The sequence below is a fragment of the Asterias amurensis genome, chromosome 8 (assembly GCF_032118995.1).
Source record: "Asterias amurensis chromosome 8, ASM3211899v1".
NCBI classification, from domain to species: Eukaryota; Metazoa; Echinodermata; class Asteroidea; order Forcipulatida; family Asteriidae; genus Asterias; species Asterias amurensis.
Genome location: NC_092655.1, coordinates 7,794,887 through 7,813,711, shown reverse-complemented (window position 1 = coordinate 7,813,711; position 18,825 = coordinate 7,794,887). Strand labels below are relative to the sequence as shown.

Below are 18,825 nucleotides of genomic sequence, written 5' to 3'. Positions count from 1 at the left end.
CTGATCCCTCTTCTCTTGTCAGACAATGTAAGTTTACCTTTGTAATTGTTATTATCGCGTACGGCGTTCATGAAAAAATGGCACCTAAACAATAAATTGCCGTCAAGCAACTGGCCCAGTTTACGGCTTGTGGTCTTCCTGGCATCGCGCATGCATGCGGCAGCAGCGACAGATGTATAAACTTGCCTCATTCCTCGCTTCGTTTATAGTGGTACGGTTCAATAATGTTTGCGTGTAATGCGCTCGCTGCTGCAGCAGCAAAGATAACACGTGTGGAGACTTTTGAAAGTCTACTGAAAAAACAATGCACGTGTTTGCACCATGTGTACTGTGTACGTGCAGGTTTGTACACGAACCAATGAGCGGCGCGGCACGAATCTGAGATCGCCGGCAGGCCATGGAAAACTGGTACCTGTTATTTGCCTCACAACCAGCGAAAGATATATTGGGAACTAGCGAACACACGGTACGTCCGGACGACGTGCTTTCTTCATTGGTTCTATTTCTATGTTGGGGTCTTATCTCAACCTCGTTCCAGTTATACCCTATGCTGAATAACAACCTCTTTCTCAAAAACACATCGCTCTCGCCAAATATATAGGCCTATATATATTTTAAAATGTGCGTCGCCGACGGATCGTTAAAATCACAAACATTAAATTGCAAAAGAATTTCTTTTACACAACCGAATTTCAAATCAAGAACCTATAAAAATGGTTGTTGGTGAGAAAAAAAAAACATTTTCAAGGGCAGAAATAAGGGTTAAGATCGTCTAAAAAATAAAAATATTATTACTATTATTTTTTTTTCCCTTTCTTTTTCCGGAGTTGTAACAAAATCGCAGGCGAACCCAAAATTGTTTGAGCTTTACATTCCTTATTTTCCCTTAAACCTATTATTAAAAAAAAAGAAGGAAAAATCACACAAAAGTAGCTCACTTCTACCTGGAAAAATAGGTGTCAGAAATGCATCAGAGTCCACCACAGAGCTTCTAAAATACCCAGAGCTCCCAGGGCCCTTAAGCGGGCTCTGGACCCCGGCCGTAAGGAACTTCGCGCTGCGCGCTCGTGTTGTGTGCTTCGCACACAAAAATGATAGAATGTTGACATTTTCAATCAACTTAATTTTTTCCTGTTTTTTTATCATTACCCATTCTCATGCCTGCAGATACTAATCTCAAATATAACATGGTTTGAGGGTGACTAGTCGATATTAGCTCCTCAAGGTATTGGAGGTTGACAAACTAGTTTGCCAACTTCCAATACTGAGGGGTGCTAATATCGACTAGTCACCCGAAATAAATCATGTTGTATTTGTTTTACTATATTACATACATATTCAGTTACCGGAACATGATTTGGAGCAAGGGAAAATGAGGACTGAAATAAAATGTACATGATAAGCTTGTTCATGTGTTAGATGTCGCTAGAGAGAGTGATGTTTGTGCGTGTATGCAAAACAGTACCGCGATCGTAAAGCGCATGACAAGTAGACTACATGTAGCGTCTGGGTTGACCGGTCGCACAGTGGTAATGCGCATGACAAGTAGAATACATGTAGCGTCTGGGTTGACCGGTCGCACAGTGGTAATGCGCATGACAAGTAGAATACATGTAGCGTCTGGGTTGACCGGTCGCACAGTGGTAGTGCGCATGACAAGTAGAATACATGTAGCGTCTGGGTGGACCGGTCGCATAGTGGTAATGCGCATGACAAGTAGAATACATGTAGCGTCTGGGTTGACCGGTCGCACAGTGGTAGTGCGCATGACAAGTAGAATACATGTAGCGTCTGGGTTGACCGGTCGCATAGTGGTAATGCGCATGACAAGTAGAATACATGTAGCGTCTGGGTTGACCGGTCGCATAGTGGTAATGCGCATGACAAGTAGAATACATGTAGCGTCTGGGTTGACCGGTCGCACAGTGGTAATGTGCATGACAAGTAGAATACATGTAGCGTCTGGGTTGACCGGTCGCACAGTGGTAGTGAGCATGACAAGTAGAATACATGTAGCGTCTGGGTTGACCGGTCGCATAGTGGTAATGCGCATGACAAGTAGAATACATGTAGCGTCTGGGTTGACCGGTCGCACAGTGGTAATGCGCATGACAAGTAGAATACATGTAGCGTCTGGGTTGACCGGTCGCACAGTGGTAGTGCGCATGACAAGTAGAATACATGTAGCGTCTGGGTTGACTGGTCGCATAGTGGTAATGCGCATGACAAGTAGAATACATGTAGCGTCTGGGTTGACCGGTCGCACAGTGGTAGTGCGCATGACAAGTAGAATACATGTAGCGTCTGGGTTGACCAGTCGCATAGTGGTAATGCGCATGACAAGTAGAATACATGTAGCGTCTGGGTTGACCGGTCGCACAGTGGTAGTGCGCATGACAAGTAGAATTCATGTAGCGTCTGGGTTGACCGGTCGCACAGTGGTAATGCGCATGACAAGTAGAATACATGTAGCGTCTGGGTTGACCGGTCGCATAGTGGTAATGCGCATGACAAGTAGAATACATGTAGTGTCTGGGTTGACCGGTCGCACAGTGGTAATGCGCATGACAAGTAGAATACATGTAGCGTCTGGGTTGACCGGTCGCACAGTGGTAGTGCGCATGACAAGTAGAATTCATGTAGCGTCTGGGTTGACCGGTCGCACAGTGGTAATGCGCATGACAAGTAGAATACATGTAGCGTCTGGGTTGACCGGTCGCACAGTGGTAGTGCGCATGACAAGTAGAATACATGTAGCGTCTGGGTTGACCGGTCGCATAGTGGTAATGCGCATGGCAAGTAGAATACATGTAGTGTCTGGGTTGACCGGTCGCATAGTGGTAATGCGCATGACAAGTAGAATACATGTAGCGTCTGGGTTGACCGGTCGCACAGTGATAGTGCGCATGACAAGTAGAATACATGTAGCGTCTGGGTTGACCGGTCGCATAGTGGTAATGTGCATGACAAGTAGAATACATGTAGCGTCTGGGTTGACCGGTCGCATAGTGGTAATGCGCATGACAAGTAGAATACATGTAGCGCCTGGGTTGACCGGTTGCACAGTGGTAATGTGCATGACGAGTAGAATAGCACCTGGCACATGATGATGAATGGATCAGTAAGAACTTGACTCTCGGTCATGAATATGTATGAGGAATAGAAATCTCAAACAAATCTGGCCTAAATGTGTGGTTGTGACTGCTAGTCATGTTAATTTGCCGAGCACATAAAGTTTGTTTCAAGATAATGAAGAGTGCTTTTACTCTTATCCTCTGGTTTTCCAAAAATCTAAATATTATTATTATTTTTTTTCTCTTCAGGTTGTTATACAGATGATGACTACCCTATTACACACTGTGTACGGCTGCTGTGTTCAACCTACTTATTAACAGGCTACAGTGGTGGTACCATACCTGATAGACGTGTTAGAATCAGTGCTAAAGCCTTAGCCCTTAGCTGCATTGCACACATGGTGGGACTTCACCCGAGACTGTTTTTTGCTCGACTTTTCAAATCAGATGTGTCAGAATCACCAGAGGGTAAGTTTTTGGTTACAATTATAAATTTAGTCCGTGAAATGGTGTAAATTTTTCATTTAACTGAGTTGAATTTGATTTTTAGAATTAATGCCAATATGGAATGGTTAACCCAAACTGATTCCACATTGGTGATACTTGATTATGAAACACTTTATTTTTTATTACCACAGGAATTAAGATAAGGTTCAATAGGGACACCGCCAATATAGGGCTAGATAGCTCAGTTGGTAGAGCGCCGGCACGTTAATCCGGAGGTCGTTGGTTCTAATCCCACTCTAGTCAATTCTTTGTTCAACCTCAAAATCAAAACTTTATTCTCTGAAAGGTGACAGCCATATTGCTGATTTGAAACGTTGTTATGCACATACTGGATGCATCAGTTTTTGCGCTTGTTACCCGTCTTGTTTTGATAGATCACAACATAAAGATCTTTATAATGATAATATGCATCGTTTTATTATTTCATTGTTAGATCTTATGGACTATCCATCTTGGTTTACGTACAAGGCATCCCAGCCTACAAGCTTTTGCTTTAATGGGTCATGCCTCCATACAGTTACAGTTTTTTAAACCCTCTGTGTATGTACTGCATGTACTTTATCCACCATGTGTTGTGGTGCTATTACTAGACCCTACCACTGTACCCCTCAGTTATTGTTACAAATGTTGGGAAATATTTTTTGCCCCACTTTCAGTGCACTACAAAAGGTTTCATGATAAATGCCATTTGACTTCAACTACTTGTTCCAGCATGCAGTGCTTAAATATCAAGAATGTATTTCTCTTGTTACACTTTTGGGATGCCCCAATGCCCACATTGATATACATGTACAATGTGTTCCCTCTGTAGATGAACAGTTGATTCGTGATGTCTTAGTCTACATGACGCACAGTGATCATCAACTACGTGCCCAGACCACACTTCTAGTGGGCCACCTCATCAAATCTTCCCTGATTGAATCCGACTATGACTTCACAAGTTGGTGTTGGGACCTTTGCCAAGATCATCTTCTGACTGGTCAGTTACAATAGACCTAAACCATGCGACCACTAAATGTATCTTACTTAGGTTATCTGTATATCTGTTGACAATTTGAGTTTATTCATTCTTGTATCTAAACATGACCTTGTTAAGTTTATCAGCACTGAAAGTTTCAAATTGCAGTAAAGGTCCCATAAGAACAAATGCTTAGTCTTTAGTTCGTATTTTGTCAATAAAAGAGCTCATTCTTTCAGCACTTTAAGCATTTTGCTAAATTCTTGAGGCTTTTTGATATAATATTTAACTTTTTTTCATTGAAAACTTTGAACCTCTTTAGCTCTGAATATATGGGTACCATCTATCACATATTGTTACAATGTCAGTGCCTTTATGCAAATACCTACATGTACACACACATGTAGCACTACACTAACCACAACCAGGTTAATACCAATTGTCATGCAAAGACATTCCAATGTTTTTGTCAATGTAGAATTTTTAGGTCTACCACAGATAAAGTTAGCTTGTTTTCACAAGTTAACTTGTGTCTGTTCTGTTTGGTATTGCTGATTGTTGGTGTACTTCTCTATAGATCCAATGAGTCTTGACTACTTGGTATCATTGCTGTCTTCATCACTCAGAGATGAATCATCTGTCACAGTAAGAAGTGCTTGTCATGCCATTAAGGTGAGAATTCAATCAAACTAAACATAATATAGAGAAACTAGAATACAATACTTTTAGTGTAGATTGAAATTTGAGTGGCCTTATGTTTTAATTTATTTATTTATTTTCAATCTTTAGACATACACAATAGTTACAAGTTGGACATGGGCTGTCAAGGTTATAACAAAAATATAAAAACTGTCGGCAAAAGATGTGTAAAACCAGACCCCTGCCAACGATAAAAATATAATTATATAATATAAAAAGGCGATTGCACTCAAACATTGAAAAAACAAACAAAAAATACTTAAAAACGCAAGCAAATCCAGATTATTGAAAAAAAAAAACCAAAAGAAAACAGCACCCACAACATAACACCGTAGCAACAGGAGGAAGGGACAGAAATTTAAAAGTAAAACCATAGAATGGACTAAAAACCTCAAAAACCCAAATAAAACTCAAACTGGTACAGAGAGCATCTTTTAAAACAATCAATGAAAGGATACAGGTACTTTTTCAAAAAGGCGTGTTGGAACACTGGCTTATTGATTTGATTCGCAGTGTCTACCCCTCACCTCGTCAATGATTGAGGTTTCCTTCTCTTTCCTTTGTTTCTAAATTTAATCACATTGACTTATGTTGAGTGCAAGACACTGGCAGTCATTTCTGACATGTCTAAGGATTATAAATGAGGATGCAAAAGGGCACACACATGTATGGCAAGGGTTAAGATTAGCCAAGCATTATTAAGCATAGTTAGTATTTCATGTACATGAATATACATAAGATATCCTTTCTACATTTGTCTTTCTAATGGCATTTGTTGTTGATGCATGTGTCTTTTCATGTCTAGCTCTGCCTATTTGATCTGTGCAAGAGTCACCATGGTAACCTTGGGCTTCAGTTGACTTATGATCTACTAGAACTCAACAAGTGTTCCTATTGGTTGGTACAAGTGGAGCTATTGGATCTACTCAGCTGCACAGATTTCAAGTAGGCATTTATAATGTATCAAATAGACTAATAAGGTTTTACTTGGCCCAGAACTGTTTCTGTCTACATAACCATCATCTTAATTTGAGTAATTTCTATTAAAAAACATGTGCATTAAATTTCCAAAGGTAACTTGTGGACTACATTAAATAATTTCAATTTATTCACTTTTTCCAAATCCATCCGTACTTCATCTTGGTAAGATGAGCTTAAACTAATTGACAATGCTTTTCTTGAATTCTTTATTCCAGACTGATGCAGTTTTTAGAAAACAGACAACAGCAATGGGCACAACCAACCAACCTGACAAAGGTGAGAGTCAAGTTGTACATGTTGATATTAGATGTGATTTATCAAAAGACCAAGTGTATATATTTTGATACATTACTTCTTGTTAGGTTCTGTCCAAAGTGTTTTTAAAACATCTTCAAAGTTGTATAAAGGGTGTGATGGGTAAGGGGATCAAAGACAGTGTACGACGTAAATAAATGTTGGTAAATAACATATTAATGTAAAAGGTATTTACAGCAATCAAACAGTTAGCAATGTTATTTTACCCCACCCTTGATTCCAACTGGATTTCTCCCAGCTGATAATATCTATCGATGGGGAGCTTGTTAACATAAAAAACCATGCTACACCTGACTGGGCACTCAGCTCAGATCCTGCTAGTCTGGTAGTTTACTGGTATAAAGCCCTTTAAGGTTTGTATTGCACAGAGTAATACTCTCAGTATGACCTTGAACAAGTTGAGACTGTTGGTATTGAATCTTTTAGGATATTTTCAAAACAAATGTTCAGGATAAAAAGTTATACTCAAATATTGTGCCATGTTAGTTGTGTATGGCAACAACGTTTATTTTTATTCCTTCCCATATGATTTTAAGAACTGGCCGCACAGTTTGATCCATCGGACTCTTTTTTTTGTGAAATGCAATGTCAGACCGTGGCAAACTTTTTTGATCTAGAGTTATTTCAAACTGCATGAAACAGTAATTATTTGTAAGGCATTTGAGGCATTGCATGGTGAGGTATCAATGTATATTTAGTTTGTGGTAACACCATATGTATATGTTGCTGTTTAGATTTGTTCTTGATAATTGATGCTGCTATTTATTCTACATACTGCAAAGTAGATTTCAGAATTTAGGAGATTACTCCTGCTTATCATAAAAAGTACTACCTAGGGAAAGGTAGGAAGTCAGCCGGGACAATTACTTCCACGACAGTGCAATAAAATGCAAGTTGTCAACAACCAATCTACACAGCAAAGTAGATACATTCTAATAGTGTTATCACAAACTGTTTAGGTTGATCAAATCTTGTTCATCTTATGCTGCTATGCCTTGAGTGTCTTTACAAAGTGTTGATGTATCCAAATATACGTTGTGAAACCTCTCTGTTGTTGCATTTATGACCAATACTCATGATTGTTATACAACGTTTGTATCTCAGTTAAAAAGTGTGCAGGATTCTGTCTTGACTGATGTTGTGCTTCAGTTCCTTGGAAGTCATGATGTACGAGTCAGACACGCTGCAGCAGAGGCTGTGGTTAAGTAAGATAAACAGATTCACTCTGCCCTTTATTATGGTTTTGACTTGTTATGTATCTTTTGTAATTCTTAAGAGTTGGAAAGGATAGAAGCTTTTGCAATTGAATCTCTGTTTATAAGTTTTATTTCTGAAAAAGGCAAAGAAAGATTATATAATGAAGAGTAGTATCAATTAAGTTATAAGAAAAAAATATCAAAGAACAGTATTAACATGTATATACAAACAATAGTAACCTGAACAACTAAGTAAATTGACAACTTAAGATTTGTGTCAAAATCATTATTGGTGTTTGCTATTTGGGGTTGTCATTATCTGCTACACAATAATTGTAAAAGTAAACTAATGCTCCTACATGTCCTAGTTCAAAAAATTAGTCAGAAATTTAAAACTGGCGCTAGAAGGTAGAAAATATTTAGCACGTATGTGACGGTCTTTGACTACCATCTATCAGACGAGGAGAGATTTTACAAAGGCTGGAAAAAAAAAGTGAAAATCAAGCGTAACTCAGTTAACCACTGGATGTCATTATTGTGTCTTCTAGATTGATCCCAAGGCTGTTCTATCCTGTGGACTACCCACACCAGGAGCCATTGACAGCATTAGCTAAAGATCAAGTCACTCAGTATTTAGATCCTGTCATTGGGGAAGCTGTGCACTATTCACAGGTAAGGCTTGGGCTCTATTTGTAGATGCTTGTATTCTAAAGCAACACGTCATAAATAACAGACTCATGATGTTTGGAGATAGTGTGGTAGAATTTGGCATTTTATCTTGTTGAGTTTGAATATACAAATATTGACTGCTTCGAGTGCCATGGTGAAAACTACGACTCCCGAGGTAATCCCTGGAGAGTTTTATTTTCCCGACGGGCGAAGCCGAGGGAAAATGGAATGTTCCCAGGGATCATCGAGGGAGTTGTAGTTTGACCATAGCAAGAGTACAATATTTGTTTTATAACACCCCAACAGACCATTCATCATCCTTGTACCCTTAACATTCGTACGGGCGTTTCAGATAAACAGATGCACAACTGATTGGGTGCGAGGTAGTAAAAAGAAGTCTGGGTACTGCACACCTTGTGATGGTCATCGCGACAAACGATGCACTATCACACAGCTGCTGTTTCTAGTAAAACTAAGACATATCATGTGACGCACTCTAATAAAAAAGGCATAATATTTGAAAGGGGTGTTATAATAATTGACATTGTACCGTTTCCTTCTCAGGCCCAGACTACTGCTATGAGTGAGATCGTCATATTCAACAGTGGCCCAGAGGGAGGAAGAGTTACTATTGACTCAGCTTTGTCTAGAATCGTGGATTTTATTGTCAAGACAATGAACACTTCTTCTTCCAAATTCTCCAGGGTAGGTAGAAGGACTAAGGTTGAGCAAAACATGAGAAAAGTGTCAATGCTACCCCCCCCCCAAAAAAAATAAATAAATAAATAAATAAATAAATAAAATAAAAATAATAATCATCTAAATTACAGGAAGGAGCTTGTTTTGTTGTTTTTCTTATGTTTTGTTATAAATTTTATAAAATGTGAAGCACATTTGTTTTATTCTGCAACCATCTTATAGATTATTTGAAAAAACACTTGAAATCCACATTGGGAAAACAAGCTTTCAAATAAGGTTGCAAGCTTGTATGATATTTAAAGGGTTATTATTGACTTTGTTTCAACAGTTTGGCTGTTGCCATGCTCTATGTCAGCTATCCATGACTTATTCTGTTATTGCTCATCCAACGGCATGGAGTTGTGCAATGTGTCCTTCACCGCTCACTAAAGATGGTTCATTGAAATCTGCTGGTCGTGTTAGGAATGCAGCAGGAAGGTAAGGTCACAGGTCAAAGTAACCAAACAAAGGAGTTACTGGAGTAACATGATTTGTATTGTGCAAGTCATGTAATACTTGTCATGTTTATAATCTAAATTGGGGTCATTCCATGTCAGACCAACGCACTTTTTTACCTCATGTCTTCCGATTTTGATAAAAATTGCTGTGCTTGTCGGTCCTAATGAGCAATGAATGCACAGCAATTTTCAGCCCGATTGGACTTTCCATGTGGTCAGGGCAGAAACCACTAAAATCTGACATTTTTAGGGTAAAATACCACCTTTTGGGAAAAGATATGTTGTAACCATGTAAATTTTTATCACATATATACAAATTTGGTATCAAATTGATGAGAATTGCATGCTCAAATAAATTCTTTCATCAAAAATAAATTTTCTGAAATGTAGGTCACTGTAATGTTTAATATGTTATCGTGACCTTTGACCCCGTTTTTGAAATAATGTATCATTCCAAAAATTAACGAAATAAAAATCATTTGATAGAGCATGTCTTCCTCTATCAGAATCCACTAAGAAACAGTTGGGCTCTTCAAAATTTACAAGTTTATGACTATTTTTGTACAAGTCACTATGATCTTTAGCATGTTATCGTGACCTTTGACCCAATTTTTGAAATAACGCATCATTCCAAAAGTCAATGAAATGAAAATCACTTGATAGAGCATGTTTTCCTCTATCAGAATCCACTAAGAAACAACTGGGCTCTTCAAAATTTACAGCTTTAAGACTATTTTTGTACAGTTGGTAGGTTACAATTTAGTCAATTTATACATGTACTTAACTTTAAAAATAAATAAAAATAAAAAACTTTCCAAAGTTACTAAATTTTTTATTGCTTTGGGATTTTTTCATGTTGAGGGCTGATGTGGTGTAACGAGAATCATACTTTAAAATACCAGCAGTGACGCACCCAGGATTTAGGGGTGGAGGAGGTGGGGGCATTTTTCCGAAACAAAGTTCACCATGCTGCAACTCTGACTTCATCGGAAGGTTAGCATGCCTTTTCGTGTGCTATACGGTTAAATGGAAATCGCACAGTTAGCACAAAATCTGCTGCTGAGCAGCTCTATTAAAATGGGCACTGAAGTCAGAGTTGCAGCATGGTGAACAAATTGTTCTTGAGGATTTCTCAGAAAGTTATTATGCATTAATTTGTTGCTCAAGATTCATCACAGGGGGTTAAAGTAAGACTGCATAAGTTTATGATCTACTGAAGAAAGGCAGACAGCTTCTCCATCTCAACCTTGATGTAATCTCTAACTGGGATCACTAATAATCACAGTGGTGCACCCGAAAAGGGGGGGGGGGGGTGGGGGGACGATGGGTCTGGGGGATTGATCCCAGCCTCTCCAAGGTATTCAATTTGTTTGTTTGATTTGTTTTGATTTTTTGTTTTACAATCTTCGAAAGAAATTTTTGGGGAAAATATGTCCCACCCCCCAAAATAATAAATCCTGGGTGTGTCACTGCTGATAGTTTAAATTCTTATTCAGGTTAAACCACATCAGCCCTCAACAAGAAACAAATCGCAAACCATGAACACTTTAAGTAACTTTAGAAACAGAAGAGTGAGGTTTGTTGGTGGATTTATTATGTAAAGTATATAAATTGACTAGTTTGTGACCTAACAACTGTACAAAAGTGGTAATAAAATTGTAAATTTTGAAGAGCCCAGTTGTTTCTTGGTTGATTATGATAGAGGAAAACATGTTCTATCAAGTTATTTTTATTTTGTTGATTTTTGGAATGATGCATTGTTTCAAAAAATTGAGTCAAAGGTCACGATAACATATTAAAGATCACGGTACTTGTACAAAAATAGTCATAAAGTTGTAAATTTTGAAGAGCCCAACTGTTTCTTAGTGGATTCATATAGAGGAAGACATGCTCTAACAAGAGATTTTTATTTCATTGATTTTTGGAATGAGACATTATTTCAAAAACTGGGTCAAAGGTCACGATAACATATTAAAGATTACAGTGACCTACATTTCAGAAAATTTGTTTTTGACAAAAGAACTGATTTGAGCATGCAATTACCATCATTTTGATACCAAATTTGCATATATTGATGAGAATTGACATGGTTATAACATATTTTTACAAAAAAGGTGGTATTTTACCCTAAAAATGTCAGATTTTAGTGGTTTCTGCCCTGACCACATGGTAAGTCCGATCGGGCTAAAAATTGCTGTGCATTCATTGCTTATAAGAACCTACAATCACAGCAATTTTTATCAAAATCGGAAGACATGAGGTAAAAAAGTGCGTTGGTCTGACATGGAATGACCCATTGGCATCAAGAATCCTGATGTGAATAGTGATACATTTGGAGCCAAATTTGAGTTAAATTTCCATAAATTCTAAACTCCTTTTGATGCCCTTTTATGACACAAATGAAATCCAATGTGAAGAATATGATCATTCAGTAAGTCAGAAATTCAGGAAAACCATGGTGATCTCAATTATAACTTCTATATTGACACATTGCACCAATATCACACACTGCTACTGCCTGCCACTCTCGCCATATCAGTGGGAGTCAAATTGCTGTATAACACCTGGACATTGACTCCCAACATGAGATTACTGAGATTATTATAATGACGTCAGGTGAATTGGGTCAATATGGTAAGTTTGTGCTTACATGTAGTATCTCTTAAGCTACAATGACTGTAAGTTAGAACATGTGTACTTGGTAAAAAAGTTTCAATGTAAGTCATGTCAAATACAAATACACTCTTATTTGTACACTCTTACTGTTAAGGGTAGGATTCTTTTTTTAATTTTGTTTATTAATTATTTATTTTATATCCCGGGGGATAATGGTTTATTCCTTCAAGTTGAGTTGTTTTCTGTGATTGACTCAAGTACAATTCTTCGTGTCTTATGTCTTTGTGTACCACTTAGTATGTGGGTATTTACATATGACATTATATGAAATGATAAGTTGTCATCAGGATCCTTGGCTGTATACATTTTGCCCATTTTCAACCATAGAACAGCAAAATGTCACATACATTTCACCACTATGGTGTTGTACAATGTAGCACACAATGTCGACAAGTAAATAAAGAAGTAAAGTTGTATATTTTGAATTTGCTTTGTAGCTTTGGTAGTCAAGGAGCACCAGTAGGATTAGAGGAGATGAGTAATGGATCAGGCTGTGGTACTCTACCTCTCATTCTGTCTACATTGACATCTTCATTACTCCTATTGGACCTTACAGCCCACCAAGATGCTCTTCATGTAGCTGGCAACATCCTTATTGGTGAGCTGGTTCAACTTTACAAACAATTTGCCACAATATCATTCAGTATAATTTCAATGGATATATCTTGAAAGTTTTCAGGCTTAAGTCGCAGTAGGTTCTCAAGCTCAAGTCGCAGTAGGTTGTAATCACAAATTTGCCAAGCACATAAACAAGCTTTTGTAAGCAAAGTAGTAACTTGCCACCAAACATGTTATATGTGTATTGCTGGTGATGTTTTGCCAGCATATTTTATTCTGAAGCAATGTTATGTTGAGCATCATCATGAAATTTTGACTTTGGTAATTGAGCTAGTGATGTATAACAATGCAGAAAGTATAATCCTTGATGTTAAGAACAATATGGTGAATATTTGCCCATTTTGTGAAAAAAAAAAATGCAAAGAATTCAGAGACTCAAAATAAAAATTGTGCATAACATAAGATCAATCAAAATTGCAGAATACGATGATAACTGAGGTGGGTGTTACATCTTATGCATGGACTGTACAATGGACACATGGCCAATCTGTGCCCTGAGACCGATAGTGCAATGGATACTAAACATATGGGTTGGGTGCCTGTTTTGGGTTGCTGTGGGTTGGGTGCCAGTTTAGGGTTGGTGTGGGTTGGGTGCCAGTTTTGGGTTGCTGTGGGTTGGGTGCAAGTTTTGGGTTGCTGTGGGTTGGGTGCAAGTTTTGGGTTGCTGTGGGTTGGGTGCCAGTTTTGGGTTGCTGTGGGTTGGGTGCCAGTTTTGGGTTGCAGTGGATTGGGTGCCTGTTTTGGGTTGCTGTGGGTTGGGTGCCTGTTTTGGGTTGCAGTGGATTGGGTGCCTGTTTTGGGTTGCTGTGGGTTGGGTGCCTGTTTTGGGTTGCTGTGGGTTGGGTGCCTGTTTTGGGTTGCAGTGGGTTGGGTGCCTGTTTTGGGTTGCAGTGGATTGGGTGCCTGTTTTGGGTTGCAGTGGATTGGGTGCCTGTTTTGGGTTGCAGTGGATTGGGTGCCTGTTTTGGGTTGCAGTGGATTGGGTGCCTGTTTTGGGTTGCAGTGGATTGGGTGCCTGTTTTGGGTTGCAGTGGATTGGGTGCCTGTTTTGGGTTGCAGTGGATTGGGTGCCTGTTTTGGGTTGCAGTGGATTGGGTGCCTGTTTTGGGTTGCAGTGGATTGGGTGCCTGTTTTGGGTTGCAGTGGATTGGGTGCCTGTTTTGGGTTGCAGTGGATTGGGTGCCTGTTTTGGGTTGCAGTGGATTGGGTGCCTTTTTTTGGGTTGCAGTGGATTGGGTGCCTGTTTTGGGTTGCAGTGGATTGGGTGCCTGTTTTGGGTTGCAGTGGATTGGGTGCCTGTTTTGGGTTGCAGTGGATTGGGTGCCTGTTTTGGGTTGCAGTGGATTGGGTGCCTGTTTTGGGTTGCAGTGGATTGGGTGCCTGTTTTGGGTTGCAGTGGATTGGGTGCCTGTTTTGGGTTGCAGTGGATTGGGTGCCTGTTTTGGGTTGCAGTGGATTGGGTGCCTGTTTTGGGTTGCAGTGGATTGGGTGCCTGTTTTGGGTTGCAGTGGATTGGGTGCCTTTTTTTGGGTTGCAGATGATGGAGGTGGGCACACTGGTATATTTTAGCAACCTGGTCTGGTTGATGGTTTGAGAACCCCTATTTAGAGACTACCTCCATAGCTAGCAGTCTTTACCATTGGCTTTTGAGTTGTTTATCAACCCAACACCATTTAGTATTATGAGAGCCAGCCGGCCGTGCATTCTAGAATCAATTGTGACTTTTCCTGGCCTGAATCTGTTCTTTCAGCAGTTGGCAATGCGTTAATTTTCAGGGATACCATTCGGATTAACTTTCAATGTTTTCCCACATTTCTAGGAGTTGCCTACCACTCATTGAAGGCTGGCATATCCAGCAAATCCCCCACCGTAAACCAATCTACCCAAGGAGAAGAGGAGAGTTGGTCATGCCTCCAGAATCGCTTATTGGTACCTCTAGCTGCCCAGCTAATGCAGCATGTAGCCAGAGTTCTCTGCATATGTGCTCATGTCATTGAAGGAACACAGCCTGGCCCTCCAAAATCACAGGTAAGAATATTGCTCATTGTGAATTATTATACAAACATAAACACATACAATGTACATTGATTTTAGTTATTACTTCTTGGGAAATTCTCAATGTTATTGATTCCATCCAAGCCATAGAGCTGGCAGAAAAAAACACTAACTTCTCAAAATACTCTGTTTGCAAGAATAAGGCTGGTTGAGTGGTTTCTTTCACCTCGGTGAACCCTGCTGAAAATCCAAACTCAGAGAGGGCTCCTATGTGGATTGGGTTTCAGCACACACCTTACTGCAGTGGTTTTTACCATTGTGTTTTTACCATTGTGTTTTTACCATGGTGTTTTTACCATGGTGTTTTTACCATGGTGTTTTTACCATGGTGTTTTTACCATGGTGTTTTTACCATGGTGTTTTTACCATGGTGTTTTTACCATTGTGTTTTTACCATGGTGTTTTTACCATTGTGTTTTTACCATGGTGTTTTTACCATGGTGTTTTTACCATGGTGTTTTTTGAGGCAAACCCAGTGGACCTTAGCTTACCACTCTTAAATGAACTACATGGATTACTATTGTATTTTTGTTTTGTACCGTTGTATTTGTATGTTTATATTTTCTGGTCCTAGCCTTTAATTGATTTGCATGATGCCCTGGGGTGGATTTCTCAAAGAGTTAAGACTAGTCTTTTCCTGACTCAGGACGAGTTTACCTGCCTAACTTAGGACTAGCCATACATTTTTAATATCTCCTAAGACTAGTCCTGAGTTAGGGTTTGTCATTTTCTTGCACATTTTAAAGTATTAAATGTCGCTGCATTGTCTGTATGGAAGTGTTTTATTGTTGACTTCCTAGCCTTACATTAACCTTTGATGTTTTCCCCCAGACTACACTTCCATCCTTACCTGCTGGCCCTTCATTGAGTCCTATTAAGAGAAGAGCTAAAGGAAGAGATAAAGACACTGTAGATCCGGGTAACACTTCACCCAACACACAGATAAAATCTCAAACGGGTAAATATCAACTTCCTTCAACCTTCTACTTATTCCTCTCATTCTGTTAGGATAAGATGTGCAACTAAGTATCAACAAGGCCTTGGATGATTACTTTGGGCCTGCTTGAACTAAGGATATAAATAAGGAGCTCTGTTAAAGCCATTGGACACTTTCTGAACAGAACAAATATTTAAAGTTCACAGATTTACAAATAACTTACAGGGTTTACAGAAGGTAATGGTGAAAAACTTCTCTTGAAATATTACTCCATGAAATGCTTTACTTTTTGAAAAAATATTAAAACAATTATCAATTCTCGATATCGAGAATAACGGATTTATTTTAAACACGAAACGTGCAGAAACAAAGTTGGGTTATCCTGTTATTTTCTCCCGACTCAGATGACTGATTGATCCTAAATTTTCACAGGTTTGTTATTTTATATATGTGTGATACACGAAGTTTAGGTCTTTGGACGATGTTTACCGATGTTGTGAGATTGCTCTAAAGAGAATGTGCACCTAATTTGAAGAGGCATACTTCCAGCTTCAAAGAACATTTTAATGTGACACTTTAAACCTCATTTGCTCAATGTTTTATTTTCATGTACGCTCAATAAAATTCCCTTCCACTTTGCTATTGTCTTTTGTTATTGCAGACAAATTGGATAATATTGAGGAGAAAAAAAGTCCCAAGTCAACATACGGTGCCTTTTATCAACTACCTCATTATATGAAACTCTATGAAGTGATGAAGTCAGCATTCAACAACTACAGGGTAATCTATCAACCATTCCTTATTATAAAACCAGATTATTCTGAGATCTAAGAAATCAAACAAGATCATAGAGATAATGTTTTTTTAATGATATCATTACTGCATTTTTAGAGCTGAGTAAACACTCCTTTTTCATTATCTTTTAAACTTTCGGCATTTGTATGATGATTAAAGATTTGAGATTGTGATCCAAAGTTATCTCTCTAAGAGTGAATGAAGCAAGCATCTTTGGAACGAAGTGTTATAATACAAAGAAGAAGACCCAGTGAATACATCTCAATGTCTAAGGCTGTGTTCCCATTGAATTTTCTTGTTGATAAAGTACCGCGACTTTTCTGTAGAGCGACAAAATTCAATCCAGTGGGGACGCATGGTAAACTGACCTCCCCGGTCAAATTACTGCAACTGTGATGTTAAACTAACGGGCCGAAAGAGGTTGTGGAAGACTTCCATGCAGCCATGGTAACTTAACAGGGCCGCTAAAAAGTCCAATGGGAACAGCTTTGTGCTGATAACCTACTGTGACCACGCTGTCAAACACTGTGCAAACTTTGCGGAATATAAGGTAAAATCCAAAGCCAGTAATGGTAGCTTTCCGAATGGCAGCGGAAGAAAAAGTCCAGTGGAAACAGGGCTGAAAGGAGATACGCAGGAGAGTTTGACTCTTCACAAAAAATTAGTTATTGGAGTGACAACACTCCAAACATACTGTGTTGTGCCTACAATACTCTACCATTTGTGGAGTGTAATCATTCTCAATGGTTATTTGTATACCATTGATTAGAGTTTTAACCCACTTCCAATTGTTTTCCCCAACCCTCTAATCCTCAGGTGACTCTAGACTTCAGTAGAACCGACAAGTTTGCCGGATTGTTAAAGACCAGCCTGGACAGTTTTTCTCAGCTTCTAGAGATTGCAACCATGAGTGAAGTTGGGAAGGTAAAGGGACAGTCCATGCTTAGAATTAATTTCTAATTACATGCATACATATCTATGGTTTGATATCATCCTGGGCCCTGACAGATCAAATTATTCCATCCAACCAATGGCTACTATACACCGATGTTGCATGCTGTCAACATTACCTCCTAGACACCAATTCCCCCAATATATCTCCACTATTATCAGACACCACTGCCTTTGGTTAGTCGGTCATGTTCTCGGCTATATTGAACCACTTAGCCGTGTGTTCTTCACTGGAAGCTTGAGGTCATCCCAATATGATCTGGAAATCATCCATGGAGATTGACGCTTGTATTATCGCACACATCCCTTAACATAGTCTACCATATCTGCAGCTGATTTCACGAAACGCTAGGATTAATTATATCTTGAGTTCAGAGGAGTAACTCGTCCTAACTTAGGATGGGTTCAAAGCGTCCTAACGTCTTTGGATACGAAGCTTAACTCGTCCTAAGTCCTAAGATTAATCCTAAGTTAGGAAGGTTTGGTGAAATCGACGGCTGGTCACTAAATAGTGTTATTGAACACCTAGAGTGTTGGGCAGTGACAACTGTGATACGCTTGTCCCATTGCCAATCATAATGCTGTACTAGGCCCATTGGAACCAAGGGCAACACATCAATCTAATGTGTTTCAGATGGTTGGCTGATTTGATTCATTAGTTACGCTAGATCAGTTCAGGCATTGATGAGTGTCTTGCTTTCAAAGCAGTTATTGATATTTTTTATAAAGTTTGTTCTTATTTTGTTTGCATAGTACACAGAGGAGCTGCTTAGTTATATGAAGTCTTGCTTCACCATTGAACCTACATCAACAGTCCTTTGTGTGGAACAGGTATGTCATTTGCAAGTGGCAACAATTATTTTGTGTAAATTGTGTCAAGATTTTTTGTTTTTAGTTTATTGTATACATCCTCTTTATTTCCACAAACGCTGTAGTTCTCTTTGTGGTTACGGGTAATAGACAAGCATCAAAAGTCATTTAGTTAAAATTATGACTGTGAATATGTTAATTTTATACCAGTGTTGTTACAAAGTGCATTGTATGTTGAAGGAATGATCAGCATTGTTGCCATGTAGGCCGTATAAGTTGTTTCCCAAAGGAAGAATACCCTTCAAACTTGACTCATAGTAAGATCTGCACTAGTAAATGGCTCCACTATAGTGATCTTATCATGATGTCATTAAGTTTAGACTCTACA

The 18,825-nt window shown here is 38.9% G+C and overlaps 1 protein-coding gene across 1 annotated transcript in view; it reads left to right on the top strand.

The window, feature by feature from the left end:
* Positions 1-18,825, top strand: part of LOC139940324 (huntingtin-like) — a 71,698-nt gene that overhangs the window by 17,409 nt on the left and 35,464 nt on the right. Inside the window, exons 11-25 of the mRNA XM_071936528.1 lie at positions 3,324-3,542; positions 4,393-4,560; positions 5,117-5,211; positions 6,044-6,183; positions 6,435-6,495; positions 7,639-7,739; positions 8,279-8,402; positions 8,964-9,104; positions 9,427-9,575; positions 12,709-12,869; positions 14,709-14,917; positions 15,776-15,902; positions 16,543-16,661; positions 17,493-17,600; positions 18,381-18,458. Coding sequence (XP_071792629.1) covers positions 3,324-3,542; positions 4,393-4,560; positions 5,117-5,211; positions 6,044-6,183; positions 6,435-6,495; positions 7,639-7,739; positions 8,279-8,402; positions 8,964-9,104; positions 9,427-9,575; positions 12,709-12,869; positions 14,709-14,917; positions 15,776-15,902; positions 16,543-16,661; positions 17,493-17,600; positions 18,381-18,458 — 2,000 coding nt within the window. The remainder of the gene's footprint in view (positions 1-3,323; positions 3,543-4,392; positions 4,561-5,116; positions 5,212-6,043; positions 6,184-6,434; positions 6,496-7,638; positions 7,740-8,278; positions 8,403-8,963; positions 9,105-9,426; positions 9,576-12,708; positions 12,870-14,708; positions 14,918-15,775; positions 15,903-16,542; positions 16,662-17,492; positions 17,601-18,380; positions 18,459-18,825) is intronic.